The sequence below is a fragment of the Ostrinia nubilalis genome, chromosome 7, assembly GCF_963855985.1.
Source record: "Ostrinia nubilalis chromosome 7, ilOstNubi1.1, whole genome shotgun sequence".
NCBI classification, from domain to species: domain Eukaryota; kingdom Metazoa; phylum Arthropoda; class Insecta; order Lepidoptera; family Crambidae; genus Ostrinia; species Ostrinia nubilalis.
This window is the reverse complement of record NC_087094.1, coordinates 6,319,767-6,334,855: the sequence shown is the minus strand read 5'-3', so window position 1 is coordinate 6,334,855 and position 15,089 is coordinate 6,319,767. Positions and strand designations below refer to the sequence as shown.

General features: G+C 33.5%; 1 protein-coding gene across 2 annotated transcripts in view; it reads right to left on the bottom strand.

Moving 5' to 3' along the window:
- Positions 1-5,353: 5,353 nt before the first annotated feature.
- LOC135073143 (facilitated trehalose transporter Tret1-like) overlaps positions 5,354-15,089 on the bottom strand; it is a 54,559-nt gene continuing 44,823 nt past the window's right edge. The window contains exons 1-3 of one of the 2 annotated variants that reach the window (XM_063967188.1): positions 13,566-13,708; positions 7,069-7,207; positions 5,354-6,813 (exon numbers count right to left, since the gene is read on the bottom strand). In XM_063967188.1, coding sequence (XP_063823258.1) covers positions 5,546-6,813; positions 7,069-7,207; positions 13,566-13,688 — 1,530 coding nt within the window. In that variant the 5' untranslated portion in view covers positions 13,689-13,708 and the 3' untranslated portion in view covers positions 5,354-5,545. Of the gene's footprint in view, positions 6,814-7,068; positions 7,208-13,565; positions 13,709-15,089 lie in introns of those variants that run through there. The other variant, XM_063967189.1, reaches the window with a different exon arrangement.

The following is a 15,089-nucleotide window of genomic DNA, read 5'->3' as shown; positions in this document are numbered from 1 at the left end:
AAGCAGTCAGATATCTATCACAAATGGCGGAATCTAAACAGAGAGTGAGAGTAATAGAAATTCAACATTCCTATTTTTTCAATACTTTAGGTACTACTTAATTGGATGCAAAAATGTTTTTCTAGGTTAAACAACTATCTACAAAATGATAAGACACAGAGAAATCTTAAAAACACCCGCGGATATGTCTACAATCTACATTAAGGTAAAACAGATAAGAAATCATTGATAATTTTATCATTTCAGCCAATGACAATCTACGGCTGGAAGTATATTAAACCTTCCCCAAGGAACGCCTTCCTAAGGCACCATTTAAAAAATACCAATTAACAATAATCAATACTACAATTTTGGTAAACCTGTCTGGCCAGCGTGAGAAGTGTACGCTAAAATCCTCCATTTGACTCTGGCAAATTAAAAAGTATCGTACTCCAGTAGATTAAAATTGTGTTTTAAAAGTATTACATAAAATATAAAATCTACGTCTCGTGTTTCATGTAATAAACAATTTGAATTTGAATATGAGTATCTCTCATGGGAAATAACTTACATGAAGAAAAACTGAGATGGTAATCAAATGTCTCAGGCCACATGTGCATGACAAGACCCAATTATAATGTTCAAAAATAGAATGTTGTACACGCACAACATTATAAAAAATATCCTGAATGAAGTAAACAATGTTTTACTTTGTTTCTTATCATACAAACATGCGGTTGCATGCATGCCTGAGTAGACATTGTACCTATACAGAAATGTTTTGTGCTATTTTAACGCAACAACCTTAAGTACTTCAATTACCTTTAGAATTTGAATAAATACTTCTTCTTCTTAGCTGGCACTCTTGTCAGACAAAGTGGTCGTGGTTGCGCTGACGAGGTACACGGTGGGGAGTTGTCATCTCCGAGTGTAGCTCTCCTAGCGATGTGCTTCCATTTCTGACGTGGACTCAGCAGCCTTTGTACTATATAGCTCTATAATAGTAGGAGACGTAAGTACTCCGTGTAAGTAAGTCGACGAAATTAACTCAAAAATGTTACAAATTAAATGTAAATAGCAAAAACATGGTTCATGCGTAATTGAACCCAGCAGTATTCCAACATTTCCAACCGGAATCACGGAGCCATATTCCACATGTCGTTTCAGCATTTGAACGCACGTCAGCCCCGCTTCCGAAACGCATGTCATGAAATAAATTATTCAACAATACCATACAAGACTTGGTCAATGAACACGTACATAATTAATAAAAATGTGATGCCAATAATAAAAACATTAATGTTGACCAATACATGATAATAAAAATAGGTGAGTAAGTACTAAAATCCAATTAAAATTCGAGTCCATACATTTTAGTAAGTTTGGTTATTTGTTTGTAAGTTTGTTTTTTGTGTAGGACCTCAAAGATTTAAGATGGAGACATTAAGAAGAAAATTCGAAGACTAAACTGGGACGATTTAGCCCTACTTTCACTATTTCAGTAGTAAACCATGTATTTTAAGTACTATTTATGTATGTTTTTACTAGGTATGTTGAATTACAATCACGAGTTTGCAAGACATTATTTGAATAATCTAGGTAAGATAAGTATTTTTATAATTTCTCTCGCCCAATATTTACTTTCTAAATATGTTTTATTGTAGAGTACTTGCGATAAGAAAAGAACAGTGTTGATTATTCCCACTCTTATCAAACGTTAGAATCATTTTGTTATGTTGTGATAAAGTAACGGCTTTAAAGAATCACATAAGGTCTATATTAGTCTACAACAGTAAATCATGTGTTATAGAAATTATCCCGTTAATGAAACTCTCAAAAAAGTTATAGATAGGTGTACTCTATTATCTTAAACAGTAATATTGTAGCATTAAAGTTCAAATTACATCAGCAACTCATTCTTTATGATAGCATCTTAAACTTTACCACAAATTTTACATCGTCCAAGTAGCGAAAACATCTTAGTTAGTCTAAAATCTCATATCTTTCTAAAAACAACATGCCATAACTTCTTAGCAACAGACACAACAACAATATCGTTTCCATACTGCAGGAAATGCTCATAACATTCATACTCTTCGTAAATATTAAGGGGTTAAAACATTCGCTTTCTATGATTATAAAGGTAGCAACCCCGCCTATTTGAAGGGCAGTCTATACAGTTTTTTATCTTCCATTTCTAATTGATAGCACGTGCATTACTTCCTCCGTGCCACGTGGCCAGCGGAATTATTAAAATATTCGTTCCACAGCTAACCGATATAAGTGGCCCACGCAAACAAAAATACGGGATATAGGAGCTGGTTTGTGCATACGTAAATGCATCAGGGATGTTATGGATATCCGTAACCGCAACCTAAACTTTCGGTTACTTATCCGAAATAAAAAAATATCCGAAACCGTAACAGTAACCGATTCAAAAGTTTCGGATAGTTTCGGATGTAGACAGTTTAAATATCTTTTTGTGTATAGCATTATATGTAAAGGCATATCAGCCTGATTTACCTTTATAATGCCATCTAGTATCAATTTTTATTTTTTTATTACTTTTTATTCGATGTAAGTGTGCGGCCATGAATGAACCCCGTGTTGGACAACTATTGCAAATTGCATTCTAAAGCACAGATATCCGTTACCGTAACCGAAACCGGTATAATATTATTCCTATATCCGTAACCGTATCCATAACCGAAACTACATATCCACAACATCCCTAAAATGCATTCTCAAAAGACAACCTTCATTGCCCTTATCTTATTAACTTAATAATGACCCACATTATGCCCAAACATTCAAGAACGTCTATTGTATTGCATGCTATCTGTGAACTGATTAGATTGAACATGTATTTGATGTCCCATTATAATAATAATTAAAGCGTGATAATTATCAATTAATTGGACCGTTACCAGGACAAACTAATAAACAAAATTTCAAGTTAATAGGCCTTGTTACAGTTGTTTGGTGTGATCTACGAGTATTCAATTCTAGATTATATTGTTTGTCAGAATTTAAATTGATTGGGTGTTTAATATCAATTTAAATGTATGTGATATTTCAAATGATTGAAAATTAATATTTATGAGCTTATTAATATTCCTAGTCATAGAAAAAAGGACGACTACTACATTAAACATACTCGTATATATTGTCATTAATGAAGATGTAAAGGTCTACCGTAATCTCGTTCGTTCGTTTTTCATACGGACCTCGTCTTGCTATTCATCACAACTTGACGTGCACTTTCATTAATAACTTCCTCGCTCTACTTCATAAACACGTCGAGCCGAAAATAGACGGCCCAGATGTTTTCCTGGCTTTTTTCGCTGTGACAAAAACTTGTCGCGGTCCTACGTGGGAACTTTCGGCTGAAAAAAACGCTTGCAGATGTTGGTAGGCCCTCAATAGATCCTCACGAGACCTCTCCATGTCCGATGCCACGTGTGTCACAGGAAGACAACGTTGCTGTTTTTTTTTTATTTTCTGCAGACGCGTGCCACTTGTCAGCTAACGGACTGTGAAATAGACCTGTTTTTACGTCGAGGGTGGATAGTCTTTTGTTTTACACGACCGTCAGTTGTTCTCGCTTGTAAGTACAAGTATATTTTAATGATGATAGTAAATAATTACAGGGCTCGTTAGGCACGTGTTTTAATTACTTACAACTTTCTTTCATGTTTATTGTCAATGGTTGAAGGAAAACGAAGTAAGGATTTTACTGTCAAGGATTTTGGTGGGGCTAAGGCAAAGATAGGAGTATGTAAAGTCTCACTTTATATTTTTATGTTATTCATACAAACCTTAAGAAAAATCTACTTAGACTTACCCTAATGAAACACTACATATTTACAAAACTAGCAATCTGTATGTAATCTTAGAAGGTGACTTATAGAGTAAATTTTTCCACTTTTTATCATAATCTCATATGTATACAATCTTTTTAATGCATTTTGCATAATGTTGACATTAATTTGTATTTTGAGTTTCAAGATAGTGATATACTTAGCTTGAATAGTAAAATATTAAGCAGTCTGTGAACAAATACATACAACTACATAATGATGGCTTAGGGTAAAATTAAAATAACATTTGACCCTTACGGGTTCGAACTTGCAACCGTAGCCTGCCGTAGTGCTATAATCCGGTAGGCAGGTCAATCACTAGGCCAGACGGCTGTCAAAACTGACCTTGCTTTTTATTAATCAATAGAACAACATTTAAAATACAGATAACGATTTCGATAGTAACTACCTATGTCAACATTGATAACTTATGCCTTAGGTTAAACTATATCCGAAAATTATAATTTAAAAACGTATTTCACAATGATTTCATGATATCGACTTCCTATGAACAATTTCCACTGAGTTTCAATGACCTAAGCATAGTTAACCCTTAACTGGTATCGTAAATTGGACAAACGTAACTGGTATCGTGGGGGCCGCGCGGCCCCCATACTATGTTTGCTTCTACCAAGCATGTTTTACCTATATACTTAAATAAATGCCCATAAATGATATTTATCAGGCTTTTTCTATGTAATCATTTAGTTTTTATTGTAATTAATCTTCTTACTTATATACTTCAAGACATTACATAATAGTAACAACTTTTTACGTAATATTTTTTTAACGTTACAAAAATCTATGAAACCTACGTTTAGAAAGTTATAATCAAAAATATTATTATTTTAATTAATCCATAATAATGTGAACTTAATAATAAATAAAGTTTTAATGTAATGTTTAATAAAAATAATAAGCATTTTATAAAAATAAAAACATAAATATTATGTTGACAAAACATTAGCAGGTGCTGGTGGATTTTCAGACCACTTGTATTTATTTTTTCATAGTAGCTGGATTGACTAGGTCCTACAACATCTTCATTTTCACTCTCTGAAGAAAAAACTTGAAAATCAGAATCAATATCCTCATTATCGACCGAATATTGGTTATTGGGTCTTCACAATGACCTATAATTTTATTATCACTATATCCTTCTTCTGACATGCTACTTATCACTAATTTGGAATCAAAAATTTCGTTCTAGGTATCTTCTATTGTTTTATCACTAATAAGCCATCAATACTGCAAGAAAACAAAAAACAAATAAAAATTGCCATGAAAAAAAAAAATAACGTAACTGGTATCGTGGGGGCCGCGCGGACCCCAACACGTGCATATCTTCGTCCTGGTGAATGATACAGTGCTGAAACGCCTGCACCAGACGCGAGTAGCGCCGAAATGGGAATACCTGAAATTTTGGCTGCCCACGATGCGTAGCTTCTTAGAAATCAAAGAAAACGTCATGCGTGGGGGCCGCGCGGCCCCCACGATACCAGTTAAGGGTTAAGTATATGATTTTTACTTAATTTCATATTAAACTAAATACCTAAATGAATTTTATTCTACAAATCTAGTTTTAAAGCACGAAAACTGACTATTTTTATTTGTTCTTATATTCTATAAAATTACAATTTGAATGCATCTAAAGAGATCTCGTTTAATTTCAAATGCTATTAAATTAGAACACATTCTGGTTAATTTCATACAGGCGATTTACCATTAATTTGTGTTTTTTCTTCAATCTCTTCTTTTTTCGATTTCCTAAAGTATTCTTCGATTTGTAACAAAGTTTTCCCTCTAGTTTCGGGGAGGTAGAAGAATAAAAATATCGTGCCTAATAAAGTAGATATGCCATAGAATAAGTAAGCCCCATTATGACCTATGCTCTCGAACATATACGGAGCTGTTTTTATGGTCCCAAAGAAAGCCACTGACGTCATCATCACACTTATACCCGACCCTAATCCCTTAGTTTCCGAGGCAAACAACTCGCCGACCATATTCCAAGGTAACGGCGATATCCCCAAGTTTGATACTATTATGTAAATTGCCATTAGACCTAAAGAAATGACCCTTGACATGTGTCTAATAACACGAGCATCCACCAAGTAGAGGTATACAGCTAAAGTTATCAATGATAAGGTTGTAAAAATTCCACTAAATAGGGCCAGAGGTCGGCGCCCACATTTCCTCAGTACGACACAGGCCGCGACCAGTGACGCACACCGCAAAATATCAACACTTAACATGGCGGCGTACGCAATAGACTTGTCCGTGTGCCTGCCCATTAGCTCCGTCATCATCTCGGTGGTATAAGCACAAATCACATTGATACCAGAAAGCTGCGTAATTAGGAAGAAGATCATCATTATAGCTAACGGCTTCCAAAATTCCGGTTTCTTGATATTTTTCGACAACGCCTGCATCTTTGATTGGGTTCTGTCTTTTTTACTTTGTTCGAAAATCATTCTATCTAGTTCAGTCTTCATTGCTGGACTCGTGCCTCTGTACCATTGGAATGATTTGATACAATCGTCGATTCTGTTTTGGGATGCGTACCAGACTGGGGATTCTGGTGCAAAGTATGTGATGATGGTGCCCACGAGAGGGAATATCGCGCAGAGCAACGCAGCGATGTTCCATCGAAGGAAGGTGCCAAAGAGATGTGATAGGAAGACACCTACAGCTATGCTTAGTGAGAGCGATGCGAGAAGGAACCCTCTGTAGTCTGGGGAGCTCAATTCTGCGACGAACACAGGACTGACAGGCCCCAGCCATCCTTGGCAGAGCCCTGTGATGAACCTTCCCGTCAATATCAATCCTAATACGTCATTCGAGAACGCGATGATCCCCCATCCCAAAACAAAACATAGTCCGCACAGAAACTGCGACCTTTTTCGACCGAGTCTGTCCATTAGGTATCCAGATATTATGTTTCCAAATATTAATGCAAATGACGACATGGACGCTGAAACAAAAGGTTAACACGTGTTAATTAAAATTAATAAATTTTAAGCATCCGCGTTGCATAATTTGTTCATTAAATATGGGAAAATGCGGCACCACATTCTTATTACTTAGGTAAGTCTTACTTAATAAGTCACCTTTTAATCGTGTGACGTTTCAAATAGATTACACTGCCCGTGGTCAAAGGCTGAATAGGCTTTATTTCTTTTATTAACTCTTAAATTTTTATTTTTGTTTTACAAACAAATCTTCTTACCTATCCATGATACCATGCCTATTGAATATCTGTGGTGGTGCCCTTTCCCATGTTGAAGTTGTGGAATAAGGATCGCAGAAAAACCAGCTGTCGCTCCAGCAGACAAAGTAAGTAGAAAATTCCCTGTTGAGACTAAAACCTGAAAAGAATAAAACAATTTCGTTCTTATTTTGTTCCATGAAAGACTAAATAACCAACTCAGTAATTTTTTAATATATTTATTATCTTACTCGTACTTTTATATGAATTTGATTCTATTTATTGATAGTTAATATACTCTTCTATATTCATCATCATCATTTCAGTAATAAGACGTCCACTACTGAACATAGGCCTCCCCCAATGATTTCCACATCGCCCGGTTGGTAGCGGCCTGCAATCAGCACCTTCCTGCTACCTTAATGTGGTCGATCTACCTATATACTCTGCCTAGTATTATAAATTATTTATTAAATATTTATGTAGAGCAGTAAAATTTGCGAAACTAGTATGTATTTGCTTAAGTATCCGACAGTAAAGTTAACAGAGAGTTAAGTTCAGAGCACTAGAGCACGTATAACCTCGTACTTGCATTTATCATTCAGTAAACATCACTTATAGTGTATAACTACAGTATTTAAAAGTAAAACAAAGAGCATAATGTCGAATCAAATTGTTATTTGGGTGAATCAAGTGTTCTTGATTCACCCAAAATGAAAAACACGAAATAAAAGTTATACCTACTCAATTTACTACCTACCTACTTATAATTTTAAGAATATTAAACCGTAATCAATTTTATCAATTCCCTTTATAATAAGCGTAGTTTGTATAAACTCTTCGTTTCCACCAACGAAACAGGTTTTCCTATGTACCTACCTACTACATCCAGATGAAAGTACATACCTAATGACATAAATTAATAACTCCTTACTAACTTCACAAATTGCAAATTCACTAACTCTTAGGCTGGGTTGCAACATCTTACTTTAACTATAACAAACGTCAAAATTCTGTCAAACTCCATACAAAAACACCGGTTATCGTTATATTTACGGTTAAAATTAGGTCGTGCAACTTAGCCGTAGTGAAAAAGGCGTGGAAAATAATAATTTAGCTACGTGATAGAAATACATATGTCATAGATTAGTTTACACAACATGGAAGCCACTGGAATTTTTCATTCAATAATACACATTGTTTGTATTAGAACCGTTTGATTTGACCTCTGAAAGTTTTTTGCTCATTAAGAAGATAAGCAAAGATTGGGGACGACATTCGCCAAAACATTGTTGATATAAATTATATGTTTTGTTATGTAAATGGAACGTGTTGGTATAGGTTAATGTAATAAATAAATAAATGGACATAATTTTCGAGAAATATAAGAACACTTTTTATCCAATAAATTATTCTTTAACTTTCGAATACCTTTATGAAGTTTTCGCTAAGATAAAAGTATAGTTTCTTAAAATTAAACGGTCTACCTATAAGATGTTTTGTTTTTAGATAAGGAAGATTGCACAGTAATAATGATATTTAAAAACTAAATAATATGAACAATGGTAGCGACTTTAAATCTTACTTATACATATGTACAAAATAGTAGGTATAGATTAGCTTGTGACTTACTAATGAATGACGCCAGCCACATGATTTGCGTAAATTACACCAAATCCTATAACAAATCTTTACAATTTTTCATTAAAATACTTCTCAAATTGTAGTTTAATGGTTCCACACATACCTACACGGGTATCTATGTGATAGTGTTTACGTCAATTTAGTCTAATTCCCCGGAATAGTAATTAATATATTTACATACATACTTACTTACCTACATATTTTATGTCATTAAACGAATCACTTAGCTCTTGTGATATGAATAAAACGAGATAAGACGAATCAATTTGCTCTTTGTCTGAAAACCTTGATATTGTAAGTATGTAGGTTCAATCTCAGAGGCTACATTGTTGACAGATATCTAACTATATCTCTTATCCGGCATTGGCAATACTTTTGATAAACGACTTGTGTAAGGCTGGGTTGCAATACCTAACTTTAATGGTAACTAAGGTAAGTGCCCCCTACTTCGGTATATTAAGGCTCTTACGACTTTAACATTTTATTTAAAAATAACCAAGCATGATATCAGTATGAAAGCTTTTGTATGCTAAACTTTGGTCTTTTGACAGTAAGTTAATACATAATTTATAGTTATATAGTTTGAACTTTTTTTTATATTAATTGTTCTGCGGACCTCTTGTTTGGATCCTGTTTCGTGACAAAATTTTGCTCTGTTTCTAAGTTCGTGAACTCATGTCCCCTATTTCGGGATAAGGTTTTATGCATACAGTTAGGATATTTTAATAATGATTAATGTTTTAATAAATTTAAAAACGATAATAAAAATTTAGAATAAAATAATTATGTGAAATTGACGATATTACTTACCTGAAATATTCATAAGAAATAATGTGAGTCTAGTATAATATTTTGATTTGTTAATTCTAACAATATGTGAAAATATTTATATAACCATTAGAAATGTAGGGGGGGACTTACACCCCCCCCCCCCCCCTCGTACCCATAAATTTTAGATTTGTTATTTCTAGCGATATGTGAAAATATTTATATTAACCATTAGAAATGTGGGGGGGGGACTTACCCCCCCCCCCCCTTCGTACCCATAAAATTTTGATTTGTAAACCCCCCCCCCCTTCTCCCCATAATCCCACCCCTGGAGCTGTTTCAAGTGAGGGTAGCCCCCCCCCAGAAAATAACCCCAGATACGCCAATGACTCATAATAAAAAGTAAGTAATTAATTAATTTCTTAGGTAGGTAAGTATTAAAAACTAAAAAATATGTCGATTTCTTTGATGGTGTGTGTCATAAAAGTACCTAACACCATACATTTATATATCACGAACTTGGAAAAAAGTAACAATAATACGGTTCCTTGTTTCGTGATACTGATTATTCCAAATTCCCCAAGTAAAATTCATGGATTATTGTCAAAATGTGTCAATTAACTATTATCTATCCCATATACAATACAAATAAACAAAGATAAATAAAACAAATCGAAATAAAACCAAAATTATGCTGGTACTACTTATGCTAATTTATCTTAAAATTGGTCATATATGTGAACTTCAAACTCGTGTCATATAAATTCTAGTGAACGAAACATATACCGAATTTAGGTCACGAGAAACTTAAATAAATGCATTATTTGTTTCATAACTTACATTTAAATTATTATAAATAATTATTTAAAAACCAAGCATCAAAATGTTATCCATAATATCCTTGAATCGGTAGTGTCACGAAATAGGGGACACCCGAAAAATAATATGTACGCTATTTCGTGAGTCAATTAATCGCAATTTTAAAGGAATTCTACGTTTCCATATAACTTTTTTCTAAGCCAAATCAATTGTCAAGGAACACATGAAACCACTATTACAAGTTTTATTTAAATGGACGTTCCTTCGCCTTTTTATAAGCTTAAGAAGTTGGAGCGCTAATCTTACGGTGAGAGCAACCTTTGCAAGCCGCACGGCTGTTTTTGGCTCTCTGAGAGTTTGAAGCTTCGTATTGCTCTCATTTTTGGCGCCACAATCTTGGTACTTGGTTTTTTAGATAGCTTAAATAATAGAGTTTTTGTAGTAATGAAGAATTTTTATAAATAATATTCCATTTGCTTATTATTTGAGCTAGAAAAAAAACTTACGAACTTACGTACTATCACGAACTAGTAGCCGTTTACCTTATGACGATAATCGCATTAGGTTTTAAGTACCTGTAAAGATAGTGATAATGTGTGTGGAAATAAATAAATAAATAAATAACCGGTGCTTTTTGTATGGAGTTTGACAGACTTTTGAGGTTTGTCAAAGTTAAAGTAAGATAGTGCAACCCAGCCTAAGTACCTCATATGAAATCAGATAGAACTCGGTTACATCAAAATTATAAGTAGGTACTTAAAATCTCCGCTAATACGAGTAGATTTTGGCAATTTGTACATAATGATAAAAATCAAGTGAGACAAAGATTAAAAAGATTTATTTTATTTACTTTGTCATCAAAGCACTATGCACAGATAATAAAGCACAGCTGATGGAAAAGTAGCATTTTTACAGGTGTGTTATTTTGCATCCAAACTGTATCTTCTGTTCTTTCGACTCTACCACGCACACGTGGGACTTTTTAGTTGTTTAACAATATTATTCCGCCACATGTCGCTACATTTTTCCCCTGGGCTTTGAACTTGTCGTTCCATTTTTCCCCTGGTGCGTCCAAAACTTTAAACCTCCTAACCCGGAGATCTGAGTTTTGTAATATTTTAATCAAGCATCTTTGTAAAACGTTTTTCTTATCTGATAATACAAGAATTTTATTGTACATTCGAATGTACTCAACAAGGACGAACTTTGATTGACATTGAACTTTAAACAAACCAGAATGACCTAGAAGTGTAATGTCTCTTATCTGTCTCTTTACTTTTTACTGAAAGTTTTTATTGACATGTAATCTATCTTCATACATCTTTAAATCGCCTTTGTAATGCCCGTTTTACCATCAATCCCTAATTTTTAAGTGACCCCTTCCTGCCTATGGTAACACATAACAGGAATTTTGTAATCAAAGGGGTCACTAAGAAAACTTCCTTATTGGATTAGTGGGGTAGTAGATTCATTAATGAAATTTTAATTTGAAAATATTATCATAAGTTATGGTCTTGGAAGATGCAATGAAGAATTTAGGAACAGTCAATGTAAATTATGTCGCAATGAAAGAAAATTAGAGGAAGCTGGCGAAGGAAGTCTAATTGTACTAGATGCCAATAATTGTCTACCGAAGTCAATTCAGTAATTTACTAATCAACGTTAATGACTAATCAGTGCAACTTCATTTGGATGATTTTTTCATTTACTGTAAAACCCTTTGTTGACAAACTTGTCATTTGTTAAGAAAATTGAAATGCCGACTTTTGCATTGATTACTTAGAGCACCTACCTATCATATTAAAAGGTGTCTCGTGTGACATTAGTAGGTAAATATTATATGTTTGATTGCGAAAGTCATTTAATATTATTAGAAATGCCATCAGTGTTTTATTAGTTAGTTATTTAGAGAAAGAAAACTAGTGGTTAGTTTTAGATTAGGGATTTTTAATATCATTATGTCTTTTAATTATTTCCATACTAATCTGATTTTATAGATTTTATTTTGTATGAAAATTAGAATGATGACATATCAATTTTTTTACTTCACCATACCATTTATATGCTTAATTTGTTAACATAGGCTAGTGTCGGCTTATAACCTAACATCCTGTAAAAAGTGTGACCTTAAAACTAATTATTAAAATGCCTACATATTTGTCTTAAAGTCATTGTAAAGATTACCGCGATCATGATCATGGACATGAAGATAAAATGTGTCGTTATGTAACTTAAAGATTAAATTGTATGTACGAGTACCTATACTTTTTTATTATTCATAATGTTATGATATTATATTATTTTATAGTAATCGACCGACATATTTTATGAATTTATTTAATTGTGTACAGATAACTTTTTACTCAATGTTTTTATAATTTTATGTTGTATAAACGCAAAATAAAATTTTGGGAAAAATTTGGTTTTTCTAACTTATGTTTTTGTCACATGAACACCCATTTACTAAATCATATTACAAAATATATCTAATAGGGATACTTAATTCTTAATTAAATGTAAATGGCTTCCAATTTATGGATATACAATATATTTCCTTGAAACTGAGATTTTATAAACTAAAAGGTCAAAGAAGAAAAAATACTCATAATACAAAGTGACAATGACCACGGTTGATATTAAAAATCCTATGCATATTTTAATTTTATAATTTAGACCTTAACACCCAGACATAAGGTGCATTAACTTGCACGATTAAACTGACTTTCTAAAGCACTCAACAAAACTTAACCGCCCAAACCGGTTTCAGTTTTAAAACAAAATACACTTGTCAGTTTGTACGTATTGCATTTCCATGAAGACATTCCTATTACCTACAAAAAATGGTCACATGATTTAATTGAAAATTATTACAATACACGTAGCAATTAGTTTAAAATATAATGAACCTATGTTTAAGTTTTCAAACATACGTTACTTGATTTAGAAATAACTGAAAGAAAGTAAACGTCACAGGAAGAAAAGCAGAATTTGTTAAAAAAAAGTATTCTAAATTGCTCTTAATCGCCTCTTAATTGCTGTAAATTAAGCTTTAAAACTAAAAACTACTTGATCCCAATTTAAAAAAAAACATAAATAAAAGTGTCTTAAAACTGCTTTTCTTTAAGATAGCATTATCAAAATCTCAAATTGTACACACAAACACTCAATGAATGAAAAATCGTAACGATACGCACATTTCCTTCGATTGGATATTTATCAATGAAAAAGAAACAAAACACGTACTTTCACACATTCACAAATGGCCACATTACACTATTTCCACACACCTGTCTCCTGAAAAAAGTTGTTGTATCCCGTTCATTACTAAAGTCCGTTTTTTTCTCACATACTCCATTTTCCGTTCCATTTTTGATTATTTTTTCTAACTCGGGCACTCCCTCGTGGTCCATCTTATAAAGTTCAGCACACACTGCACCGCGTTCGAAACCAAACGTCATTCTTATAAACTACAGCGGATCGCACTCTATCTTATCGCGCGATGCTTACGCTATCCTGTTACGTTTCATTATATTATATTATTTAGGCCCGATTCAACCAAACTTTTATCCGAGAATAACTCCTGGTATAAATGGCACATTGACAGTTTCAGTATGGGAAATAAGTATGTCAAAACTGACGATTTATTCTGAGATTAGGTAATATTTAAACTTGATTGGTCGAATCCACCCAGCTTGAAGGATTAATCCTTCAAGCTCCGCGAATCTAGACACAATAGATAATCAATTGTTATGACATTAATTTTTATATATAAATATAAATAAATATCTTTGGACAATCTCACACAGCGCCATCTAGCCCCAAAGTAAGCAATTAATATGCTTGTGTTATGGGTGCTAGCTTAACGGATATACTACTTATATATATTTTTTTTAAATACATACATATTATACATATTATTATTAATGCCGTCTGGGACTCAATCGGTTAATATTTTTCGTAAGTATCACAACGGCCTATTCAGTCATAGTCGCACATAACTGTCGAGCAGTTCATAATCAATTAAAAATACGAACTAAAACAGTTCTTTATCTTTCAAACGTTTTAACTGACGATACAAAAATAGCTAATTTACATTTGCACTGGTGACTTCAGAACAATTTCTTTTTTGTAGTTCTTTAAAACCAAAAACTTCGCAACTTAAATAAATTAACAAAAACTCTTGTCACACAGCTGGCGTAATCCCCATAAGACGTTTCCATGCAATTTATCATAAGTTTTCAGGAGTCGTATGAAAAAAAAATACATTACTTGATTTTACTAAAAATGACAGCTGCACTGAAGCTGCAAATCAAATCAAATCAAATTAAACCAAATCAAATCAAATCAAATCAAATCAAATATATTTAATTTGCGAACATGGGTATTACAAGTAGGTGTTACAAGTATTGTAGTATCTCCATGTTTACCAAGATTCCTTTTTGATCGAAGTATTAATGACCTCTGAGAATTTTTATGGTTTTAAAATAAAAGTACACTGCACTTTGCCTTTGGTATCACATTGGCATCGCAAAATGCATGACTGGTCCGATATTTAATGAATTAAGCACAGGCAAGCATTGCAACGGATTAGTAAGCTGAAGTGGCAATGGGCAGGGCATATAGTAGGTACGCAGAACTGACGGCCGATGGGGCAGCAAGGTTCTGGAGTGGAGGCTACCGGAAAGCGCAGCGTAGGACGTCCACCCACAAGGTGGACCGACGACCTCATAAAGGTAGCGGGAGCCAACCGGCCATTGTGGAAATCATTGGGGGAGGCCTATGTTTAGCAGTGGACTTCCTATGGCTGAAAC